Source organism: Panulirus ornatus, chromosome 25, assembly GCF_036320965.1.
Source record: "Panulirus ornatus isolate Po-2019 chromosome 25, ASM3632096v1, whole genome shotgun sequence".
Classification (NCBI taxonomy): Eukaryota; Metazoa; Arthropoda; class Malacostraca; order Decapoda; family Palinuridae; genus Panulirus; species Panulirus ornatus.
In genome coordinates, this window is record NC_092248.1 from 3,378,984 (window position 1) to 3,390,808 (window position 11,825).

General features: G+C 41.2%; 1 protein-coding gene and 1 long non-coding RNA gene across 2 annotated transcripts in view; one reads left to right on the forward strand and one right to left on the reverse strand.

The window, feature by feature from the left end:
• Positions 1-1,664: 1,664 nt before the first annotated feature.
• Positions 1,665-6,592, reverse strand: LOC139757173 (uncharacterized). The gene is made up of 2 exons (XM_071677300.1): positions 5,045-6,592; positions 1,665-3,210 (listed from the first exon to the last, which is right to left on the reverse strand). Exons 1-2 carry the CDS (start codon positions 6,373-6,375, stop codon positions 2,976-2,978), a joined length of 1,566 nt encoding a protein of 521 aa, XP_071533401.1. The 5' UTR covers positions 6,376-6,592; the 3' UTR covers positions 1,665-2,975.
• Positions 6,593-9,334: 2,742 nt separating this feature from the next.
• LOC139757178 (uncharacterized) overlaps positions 9,335-11,825 on the forward strand; it is a 221,445-nt gene continuing 218,954 nt past the window's right edge. The window contains exon 1 of the long non-coding RNA XR_011714525.1: positions 9,335-9,858. This is a non-coding gene — a long non-coding RNA (uncharacterized lncRNA). The remainder of the gene's footprint in view (positions 9,859-11,825) is intronic.

Here is an 11,825-nt window from a genome sequence, read left to right on the forward strand (position 1 = left end):
ATTAGGGAAGACATGAGAGGGTAGAGAGTTCCAAAGCTTCGAAAGCTTTGAATGTAGGGAGAGAAACGGTTATTAAGAGGCCCACCCTTGAGTTGTCAATGGCCACACAGTAATCATGTGAATCAACAGCTTGCTGAGTATTGTGTGGTCTAACAGGTAGTGGGGGCACTCAAGCAGCCAGTTCTCAGGAGCAAAAACCAAAGTAATACCTCTAGAGGGTGGAAAGTGAATCAAAATTATGGTGTAAGTCAAGTTTGAATGTACCCTAGGAAATTTGATAAGCCAGACAGCTTTCAACTCAATTCTGTCAAGTAGGGATTCAGAGCTAGAACCACCCGAGATGTGAGAGGAGTGCTTCATACAAGGACGGATGAATCCTTTGTATAACCAAAGCTACTGTTCAGTAGAATTTTGACACCTAAAAAGTATTCTCAGTTTCTTAGAGGCAGACTTAACCAATTACATAAGGTGGGGTTTCTGTGACTGTATGGATCTTATAGTTATACCAAGTGTGTTCATTGAGTCAAGAGGTGGAATTACAGAACCATTGAAGAAGACAGAAGAGTTGTGAGGAATTCAATAGAGAAAAGGGCAGAAACTGGGCTTAGCCTTTGAAGTAATCATGAAGAGCATATATATAGATGATATCACCTTGACAGGCACCATAGAGATGTTGTCAATTAACCTTGCCCTTCTAAAAGAGCTTGGAGAATCACATGAACTCTGTTGAAGCCCTTTGAAACATAAGACCATCTCCATCGTAGAAAGTGCCCACAGTCTAGATGCAATATCATCAAGAGCTCTGGCTACCAATTAGGAAACAACATTATACTGCAAAATATGCTCCATGGTACCAAGGTCATTGATACCACTTTGGATCAAAAAGTAGAGGACAAAAAAAAAGATGAAAGACAAAATCAGTACCACTGATGGCCTCCTTCAAATGTTTAGATATTTTACCTTTCTGTTGTCACTTTACTTCCATATGCAGTGACATATTAATGGGATATGACAAAACATTGAAATATACCTTTAAGAAACTATGAATCTCCATTTTGATAACCTCCAATGGAAGGAAGCAACATTCTCTGTCTGAGTAAGTGGTACTGAGCATTGCAGTCTTCAGGGAAATTATCCTTACTCTTTACGAGTCACTGGTTTGTTCCTATCTTGAACATTGTGTTCAGTTTTGGATAACCTACTTGAAAATAGATACAGATAGAATAGAGAGAGTACAGAGGCAAGCTGCCAAGATGATTCCAGGACTGAGAAACAAATCCTATGAGAGCTGACTAAATGACTTAACTATTTAGTTTAGAAAAGAGGAACCAAAGAGGTGTTTGGATACAGACATTCAGAATGATCAAATGCTTAATAATTTCAGTCTAACAAGCTATTTAGGGACAGATTCATCTGATTTGTGTTGTAGTAATGGATACTGGCATTCAGAATCAAAAGCTTCAATAATATCAATCTAACGAGCTATTTAAGGATAGATTCATCTGATTTCTGTTGTGGTAATGGTTCCAGACTCACGGGCAAACATAATACCTCAAATGAGGAAAAGTACTTTTTCTTCAACAGGCTTAATAGATGGATTTATTTACCACACAGAGTGCTTGAAAGTGGTACTATACATATGATTAAGAATAGACTTGATAATTGTTTCACTGCAAATGCAAGTCGATCCTATTGAAGGAGCTCCATTTGGAACAGGCATCAGAGATATAGATAGATATATAGATAGAAATCCAAAACTGGACATTATTTGCATCACCTTAGCTACAAGAAAAATTTATAGTATTTTCCTGTTTTGAATGTTTATGCCCTTCTACTCTTACCATACTGAGCTACGATTTTCATATCTCTTTGTTACAAATAGCCTCTAGGATACCTAGTGATCTTTTGCCATTTGAATCATTTGTATTGATATTCCTTTGTATTCCCATATCAGACTTCTTGCCATCCACATGTGTTTAGAATGTGGGTTCAGACTAAGGCCCCCTTCTCTGTTCCTTCTTTTGGAGAAGTAAAACTGGAGGGGAGGATTTCCAGCCCCTTGCTAATTGTAAGTAATGACCTGATATAAAGTTATTCTTCATTCAGGTATATCTGTCTAGCACCTGTAGTTATTTCTTACTGACATACAGTGTTTCTAATTAGTATCTACAGGGTTTTAGAATGGGGATATCTACTTTATATGTTTTACAAAAAAAATTCTCTTCTTCCATATCTTTGAGTTAAAATCAATTCTTTGTGGAAAATTATGTACTAAACTCTTTGGGATGGTATCATATATCCCATGCTAAATCATCTTATGGCTGGCAAGTGAAATATACATACATTAGAAGTATACCTGTTGAAAGATACTCCAGTGACATTACTTTTTCCAAATATTTATTGAAAATGGAGGCAATATCATTTATGTTTGTTGCAATCTTGATACTGGTTCTTCACAAAGTTATTCCTCTAAGTACATACTGGTTGGCATACAAAACATTAAGGTAACAATATCAAAATATAGACATTGAACAGTAAACTACATATGTTTAGAGCTATATTGAGGAAGCATACACAATTGTAGTGATTTGTAAGACATTTAGTTATGTATAATAATGACAGTATTGTATGCAAAGATAAATGTCTTGGTGAATACTATAATGGAAATGACAGTCACATTCTGACTCAGTAGGTCTAAGTGATCTTTTTCCTATGAATGAAAAGTTTTTCAAGAAGTATTGGTTTTGGACTCTGAGCCAGTAGAACCTTGCAAATTTCAGTTTGTGAAGTCATGATTGGCCACTCATTACCACCAGAAGCTTCTTCTTCAGTACATGAGGGATCATTTATGACATAAAAACATCTTAAAAGCTGGTAGACTATGGTTCAGCATGACTGGATTCTAACATTGTTATGGCTCACTGAATGCCAGTAGAACAGGCACTATTAAGTAAGATCCTTCAGTAACAGAACCACTAGCGGATTACAGGAAAGATAAAATTGTTTTGAAACTGTGGATGCACAGTATTCCTTCGGGACCTCTCAGTCTTCAAGTGAAGGAAGCCCTCTATGCACCAGATGATTGGCAGGAAGATGAAGACAGCGAGAAACAATATGACACAGGCAAGGATGACCAGAGGCTGGTCATATCCCATCACCAATACTGTGGTTGCTGATGCAAGCAGGATGGAGTATACTAGGTTGCATTGGCTGAAGGGAAGAGGACTACAGTTAATGAAGAGGCAAATTAAAAGGCAGATTATATGAAGTTAATGCAATATAGTTAAATATCTGCAGTATTTCTTAATGCATCCCCCATTTTATGTTTTAACAGGTATGAAAAGGACTTGCTCAAAATCATGATAAAAGGATTAAAACCTCCAGTGCCATGAGAGAAGTGCAGTGCAGTCAGTAGTACATCTCATAAACACATGTACACACTATGTATTTCTTACTATATAGTAAGCAATCTTCCAATATCAGTGGTTTATACAAGATAAGTTGGTGTTTGTTTGGTGCTACTATATTACATGTAGTAGATTCTTATTCTAAAGAGCTGATGCACTTCTGGCAGTACTTGTCTCATCCCTGCTATGCATTTAGTTTATGGTACCTGATAATCTGTTAACTGGGAAAAATGGAATTAATGAGACATGCAAGTGTGCTTAAACAACAGTTGTATCAGTCAATGTACTTCAGTATACTAATACATCCTGCTCCTATGATGAGTGTAATGGATTAATTCTTTAAGCCAGTGCCTTGATTTGTGAATGTATCATTCAAAAGTGCTGCTCTCTTTGACAGACTGAACAATGATTTGTGTGGGTATCAAGATTTTCTCCAGGTAGATAGCTGCTTGTGTTAGGCAAGGTCTCTCTCTATTTCAGTGTGCCTATCCCTCTGAGTGGTGATAACTATAGGTGGTAACTAAGGAAGACAACTGGGGGTTCTGAATATGGTAAGCAAATAGTTAAAGGTCCTGTCCCTGTTGAGAACCTACTAGAATCTTGGCAAGGGTAAAAGTGACAGCAACAGAGTCAGAGAGCAACGACAGCAGTAAAGACAAAGTAAGCAGTGAGAAAAGCAGGGGTAAGGGCAGCATTGACAACAGAAGGGGCAGGGGTAGCAGTGATGGCAGTTGGGGTATGGGTAGCAATAACAACAGCTGAGGTAGTAGCAGTGATATCAACAGAGGCAGGGGTAGCAGTGATAGTAGCAGAGGCAGGGGTAACAATAACACAATGGCAAGGATAGCAATAACAGCTGCAGAGGTAGGGGTAGTGTCTACAGTGGAGGCAGGGATAGCAGTGACAGCAGGAGGGGTAGGGGTAGCAACAGCAATACCAGTGGCGATGGTAATCGTGACAATAGCAGAGGCAAGGGTAGCAGCGACAATAGCAGAGGTAAGGGTAGCAGTGACGGCAGAAGAGTGGGAATGACGATAGCAGAGGCACGGGTAGCAGTGAACAGCTGCAGAAGCAAAGGTAGCAGTGACAGCATTGGAGGCAAAGGCAGCAATGATAGCAGCAGAGGCAGGGGTAGCTGAGACAGTAGAAAATGCAAAAATAGCAGTGACAATAGCAATTGTAGGGGTCGCAATGACAGCAGTTACTGCATTAGAAGAACAAAAGGGTGGTAGTGATGATAAAAGGGAGCCCCCTGAGTTAACAGTAACGATTCATGGGTAAGTGAAGCAGGAAATAACAAAAAAAAGTTCCCAATGGCTTACGTTTGTACAAAAGATGACAGAAAACGGCCATCACAGGACACATACCGAAGCAAAATAGAACAGAGAAAAAAAAAGACAGGAAACATACAGAGCAGTGCAGAGAAATAAGAGAAAAAGAAATAAAACAAAACAAAACAAAATCTAGACCGGCAGAAAAGGCAGGATACGGAGGAGTGGGTATAACTGACGAAATATGAAAAAAATGCAGAACCAAAGAGAGAGAGAGAGAGAGAGAGAGAGAGAGAGAGAGAGAGAGAGAGAGAGAGAGAGAGAGAGAGAGAGAATGGATAGTGAGGGGAAACACAACCAACTTACGTGTTTCGGATGAAGGCACCCTGGTCATGGCCAGTTGCCTGGTCGCTCTCCCTCTCCAGCTGCAGGATCTCATGTGTGCTTCTTGAGACGAGGGAACCAGGAGTCGGGGGCGTGTAAGGTGGTGGCTCTGTTACCACGGAGCCGCCACAGTCGCGTGAGCACCCAGGGGTCGAGTACAATGGGTCACCACCATCCGTGTGTGTCGCCTCTGAAGACGACATGGAGGAGGATGGTCTCTGACAGGACAACTCATGTGCGTTGTCGTCGTGCTGGGTGCGTCTGTAGTTTCCGGTGTCGGTGTCTGACGCTGGTAAGGTATTAGGCGTTCCTGAAGTTGGAACCTGAGAGTCACCTGTAGAATCCTGACTGTTATGCCAGGTGCTCTTCCCACTGCTGATGGTGAAAGGCTGAGTGCCTCCTAGGCTTTCGGCAGGGGTCGGACAAGATCTCCGCCTCCCAGGAACGTGCGAAGTCGCTAGACCTTGAACAAAAGCCATTGCTATCCTTTTGACCTTCCCTAGCCCTACATTTTCTATGGTGCGATATTTTGGAGGGAGATCTGACAAAGAGCAGAGGTAGCAAGGAGGTCCATCTTGTGCAAAGTTCAACCGATGATGGCATACTCGTCTAGAGTTTTTCCATCTGTAAGAGTTCTGGGCCAGACTCAGACGCCTCCAGCCCGAGTCTCCCACGTGCGAGACGGCCGTTGTGCTAGAACTCCCTGTGATACCTAATGGAACGTACCGACTTCCAGTGTCGCCAGGAGTCGGCAAGCTGTGAGACGCATTACTAGGAAGTACTCTTGGTTCACTCGGGAGCTGTTCAGAGTGCAGAGAGGAAGAGACTAGGTTCAACGTATTACTTGGTAAAGAAACTGAAGAGCGCCTCCCCACGGGAAATGATAAAGTGGAGAATCCGGAGTGAATGGGAAAGTCGTGCGAGCCGAGGGATAAGCATCTGGTTCTGGTTGTCGATGTCTCATTTCCGCTTGTAGCAACATCACACGCAACAGTGTCCTCACTGTCTAGCTCTAAGCGTGTAAAGGCATTCTCGTGGAGCTCCTCTTCCCTAACATGTCCTGATAACGAGTCTTCCCTGCCTTCAGGCTGAGGTTCATGAGCCTCTGCAGGCTGTAACTCTTCAGAATATGTTCCTCGTAACTCACTTTCTTCAGTATCTGTACTTTGGGAAGATATTGAAAGACACTCACATCGGAGGTCTGAACAATGTTCAGCCTTAGAGGGGATATTGGGTAGTGAATCGTCGTCGAAACAAGTCAGGTTTGGTTTTTCTTTAATCGTCGAAGCTGCTAAATTGTCAGCAGACGCCATGATCCTGGTTGCATGTAGCAACAGTCACTTCCTTCACAAAGTCGTCTAGCTACCAAATCGGAGAGACGCAGATGGTTCTAAACTCAGATCTGGCAAGATACTCCTATAACTGCGGTATCTTCTTGTCTGTGTCCCTCGAAAGAATAAAGTGGATGGAGTCGGATGAGGTGATAGTGGCTTGAGGTCCTTTTCATCACTGTGACGGTGGAATGGTTGGGTTGCCTTGCCAGAATCACACCCGTGCGTGCCGGAGCATCACTATTGTAACGAGACTAGGATTAATTGGCGCACCCACAAGTATATCTGTGTTACACTGCATTACCATTATTGTACTTTACATATGGAATACTTACTCTGTCGAACCACCGGTAAGAAAAACGTAAATTTCTGATAATATTTTGATGTTAAGAAGTGTAAAGTGAGACATATCACACATGATGTCCGTGCGTGTGAATATAACCTGAGCATTGTATCCATCGTAACTACGTCTCATGACTGGCTGGCTCCTCGTACACCCTCCTGACACTGCTGAGACACCAAAGGTTGTTGAAGAATAAGTACATCTCATCATTCGAAATAAAATGTTTGCCCACGACTTCGTATCGGTTACTGCGATCGAAATCAGACAAATCAGGTCGTAAGTAACGCTATATCAAGGTTATCAGAGCCTTTGATTATTTTGAATACTTGTTTTAGTTCACCTCTTAGCATTCTCTTTTCTAAGCTAAAGAGATTCAGGCCGTTTAATTTGCTCTCGTAGGATTTGTTTCTCAGTACGGGAACCGTCTTTGGAAGCTCCCCATTCTTTGTCTTATTTTCTTGAGGTACGGTGACCAAAACTGAACACGATATTCAAGATGGGAACGAACCAATGAGCTGTAGAGAGTAAGGATGATTTCCCTGGTACACTGCGGTAATTTTTTCCCAGTTACGCAGGTAAACCAGATTGAAGAGCTGTTGCGCGTCAGAAACAGGAAAGTAATGAACTTCTTTAAGAGTGAGGTGTTCGACAAGACTCTATACCGTCCATTCATGGCGAATCAGCATCGCCGAAAATGACATCTTTGGCGTCGCGAATTATTGTAAACAACACACCAAGCTAGCTCTTCGATCGAGTTTTTACACTTTTGTTGTTGGTAGTATTATACCCTTGCCACTACTCATTCTGTAAGCAGTACCGTAAGAAAGTCTCTTAAGGTCACAGAGGATCTATCCCGGACCCCCAAAGTTGGCTCATTACAATTGCTTACGTTGATACGGTGGACGAATTCATCTGACGCAGAAAGTGTAAACACTTTCAAAATATCAGTTATCTTTAAGACCATGATATATACAGTGGTGTTTGTTGGCAAGTTTCTCTGCAAGAGTTCTGTGTCCTGACCATGTGAGACTTGATTTACCTCTGTTTTTCCTCTATGCTTCATGTTATTAGCTTTTACACAGAAGCAAATCTACCAATAGCATCTGTAGTGCAGGCGTTAATATAGGAGAGACAATATCCTCATCGATTCGATTTGTACCAGTGTCTGCGGCTGCCTTATTGTGCACACCGATTACAGAGATCACAAACCATCGTGTCAGATTTCAGTGGACAGGTATCATTTCGTAAATTGCTCTCCCGTAGTCTGCAGAATCTGCCACTTTGTCCGTATATGCGTTTTTATTGGCACATTTCTTTATGACGTAGTAAAAATCTGCTGGTGAAGAATTGCGTTCAAGAAGAACCCTTAAATTGAATAGAAACATTACAACGTAGTTTTTTTTTTTTTTTGTACATCGCAGTGGAAAAAAAATCTTTCTTTGAATGCATTTTTTCACCAACATTCTGCTTCGTCAGGCCATCTCAGCTCTGGTATTAACAGACATGGTAGAAAGCCTCACTATATGTATGTACAACTGATTCTAGAATTTTATATATCGTGGTCGAAGAAGATTGAGCAGTTGGTTGTAAATGAGTGACTCTAAGTGCGACATCATGACCATGACGTCAAAATATAAGTAAACCAGTATCTTTCCTATGTGTGTTGCCTGGTAGTAGTGCTATACAACATGTCCCTATTTCTGACTTTGATACTTCCCTTCTCCATTTTGTCATTCTTCATCTGTCCTCTTCACTTAGGATAATCCTCTTACTTCCTTCTCTGGCTTACCTATGGTTCCATATCTTTATCTGATAATCATAAGTTATTTAGCCAATATTAGACCATATCAGATTGGTTATCTTCATTTTAGACCATTTTCCCTCTAATATGAAGTGAAACATAGTGTCATCATTAGATGCAGCGTTTGGTATGGTGATTAATTCTATTTAGCATTGTTAGATTACGAAAATGCATGATTTTTGGACGTCCTTTCGCTTCCTTACCTCCCCAAACCCAACCTGACCACCGAAATTCCTTTCATATGTCAAAAAGGCTTAGTTTCTTCTTGCACGTTCTGAGAGAGTTTTCAGACCGCCAAGTGTAACGAAAACTACAGAAACAGCAATGATTGCATGATTGTATGTATAAAACTATCCTCAAAAGGGAGTTCTATTGAGAGCACCGTGTATTTGATTGTCTCCCGTTTACTCATATAATGATGGTAATGATATCAGCCTAGGGAATTAGTGGTTAATCATCTCTCTTATCAGAGGAATGCTAATGTATAGCTATATATCCTTGATTGTCTGTTGTAGTCTACTTTACCTCGATTAATAACAAATTTTGCAGATGGATAAATGAACTAATCAGCCAGAATACTATATATCATAGACATAGACAACTTTTTTTTTTTTTAATAGGTTATCAAGAAAAGACCCTGTATAAAGTTGACTCGGTAAACAAAAATCTCAGGGGAAAACCCAGTTCCGTATCGTGTGTGGTACTACCAAACTGCACTAAGCCATCATTCGCTATTTCTCGAGACAAAGGGCTCGGTTCAGCTTCGACTAGTCGCTTCACTGGATCTGTCTCTTCATGTCGGTGCAGCCTCTACTAGCCGTATCTTAGGCTCTGTCTCCGCCTGTCGAGATAGACAGTACGGTACAACTTCGATCAAATGTGCCCTCTATCTCTGTCTCTGCCTGTGGACACAAAGAACTCAGTACAATTTCGATCAAACGCACTGGATCTCGGCTCTGTATCTGCCTATCGTGACAGATGGTTCGGAACAGCTTCGACCACAAAAGCTCATGCTCTCTTTCTCCGCCTGTTGACACAAAGGACTCAGTACGTACACTTTCGATCGAGCGTACTGGATCTAGGCTCTGTCCCTGCCATTCGAGTTTTTCTTAGGCGTGAATGTGATACATATCGTGGCGATTTGTGGTGACTTTCGTACGTGTCTTCCCCATCAGCGACTGGCCAAACTTTGTGCAATGTGATTCGACTCGTTGATCATCAATTTTGTTTACAACAGTCGGAAAGAAGGATCGTCCTAATGGCCGACCATGGAGCTTGAAGGGTACTGGATATTCATGATCGGAAACTGCCGTTTTACAAGGTAAGTGATATAGTTTATTTCGTCAGCTGACTTGTGTGTTTGTTCGTCTTTTTAGGTGTATGTCGATATATATATATATATATATATATATATATATATATATATATATATATATATATATATATATATATATATGTAAAACAGTGTACTAGACTGTTCTAGGCTGTGCTTGTATGAACTTGAGATCCACTGTGGGTAGGCGAGGCTGTCGTTAGGCGCCCCCACAGCATGGTAACTGCTGGCCTTGCCGACTACAGTATGATTTTCAAGATATCAATGTATTCCTCACACGTTTCTGGGGCGCCGGAATGCTGCAGTGTCTGTGCAAAATGTCCCAATGTTTCCCTGATCGCATTTACTCCCCCTGATCAATAAGAACTGATGTCACTCTTATTCTATATATATTTTCTCAATATTGTGGAGTTGTAGAGACATGGAGTTTAACAGGCAAAGTTAAAGGAATTGGCTAATTCACTGGCCTCCCGATACTCCAATGACTCTATTGTGGGTCAATGGGTGGACAGTACTGTGTTCAGACCGCTCAGTGGATAGGTAAAGTAAATAACTCTAGCCATATCTGGTATCTTCATCGGGTCTCCCGTACTCGGTGGCCGAGCGCTTATGCCGCAGCAAGCCTAGTAGTAGTGCTGCACCTAGTTTATTTATTTTTATTTTCTTATAATGGAAGAACTCTGTGCTAACGTGATCCGTCTGTTTGGCGTTTCACCACGAGTGAAAAGTCCCCTACAGTTAGACCTGGGAACATACAGATAAGATTGAGAATTGAAAAGACAAACCCTGTGATGGTATTTTGTTCTTTCGTCTAGCAGTAAATTCTCCGGGTTATGCACATACACATATAGGATTATATAATTATTCTCGTTTATGTACATAATTCGCTTTTCAACCGTCAGTATAGATAAAGACTGATGCTCTAAAGGAAAAGGCTATTTCAATGTTGCATTATAGGTATTGGTTCGCCATCCTTTTATCGCTGGACGATTATATATATTTTTTTTTATTGTATCGAACCATTGACATCCCAGCGTTGGTGAGTTATTTCTCTCCCTCTCTCTCTCTCTCTCTCTCTTAAACAGAAGGTAGTCTGGGACGTTGTGACCGTACATCAAATGTGTCCATGGAGTTGCAGTTGAGACAATGGGTATTAGGGGAGGGACAATGAAATTCAGTGGCTGATGGTTGTACCGGCGCGTATTTTAACTGGGCCTGTGACGTAGTTAGATTGGGTGGTTACAGCAAAGCTGATGTTGGGGAATTATCATTTCTTCCAACCTATAACTGGTGAGGATGGGTTTTCCATCATCATATATATATGTTGGAAAGAATCACAATTTTGCGCGTGATCAAGATATTCCTACGAGTCCAGGGGGAAAATGAAACACGATGAGTACCCAAGTGCACTTTCGTGAAATAATCATATCATCAGGGGAGACAAGAGAGAAATATAAGTCAGTTGATATACATCGAAGAGACGAAGCTAGGACGCCATTTAGTAAACATCATTAAATTTTAGGGAGAATAAAAAGATGTTCTGGAAGGAAGTAAATAAAGTGCGTAAGACAAGTGAGCAAATGGGAACTTCAGTGAAGGGCGCAAATGGGGAGGTGATAACAAGTAGTGGTGATGTGAGAAGGAGATGGAGTGAGTATTTTGAAGGTTTGTTGAATGTGTTTGATGACAGAGTGGCAGATATAGGGTGTTTTGGTCGAGGTGGTGTGCAAAGAGAGAGGGTTAGGGAAAATGATCTGGTAAACAGAGAAGAGGTAGTAAAAGCTTTACGGAAGATGAAAGCCGGCAAGGCAGCAGGTTTGGATGGTATTGCAGTGGAATTTATTAAAAAAGGGGGTGACTGTATTATTGACTGGTTGGTAAGGTTATTTAATGTATGTATGACTCATGGTGAGGTGCCTGAGGATTGGCGGAATGCGTGCATAGTGCCATTGTAC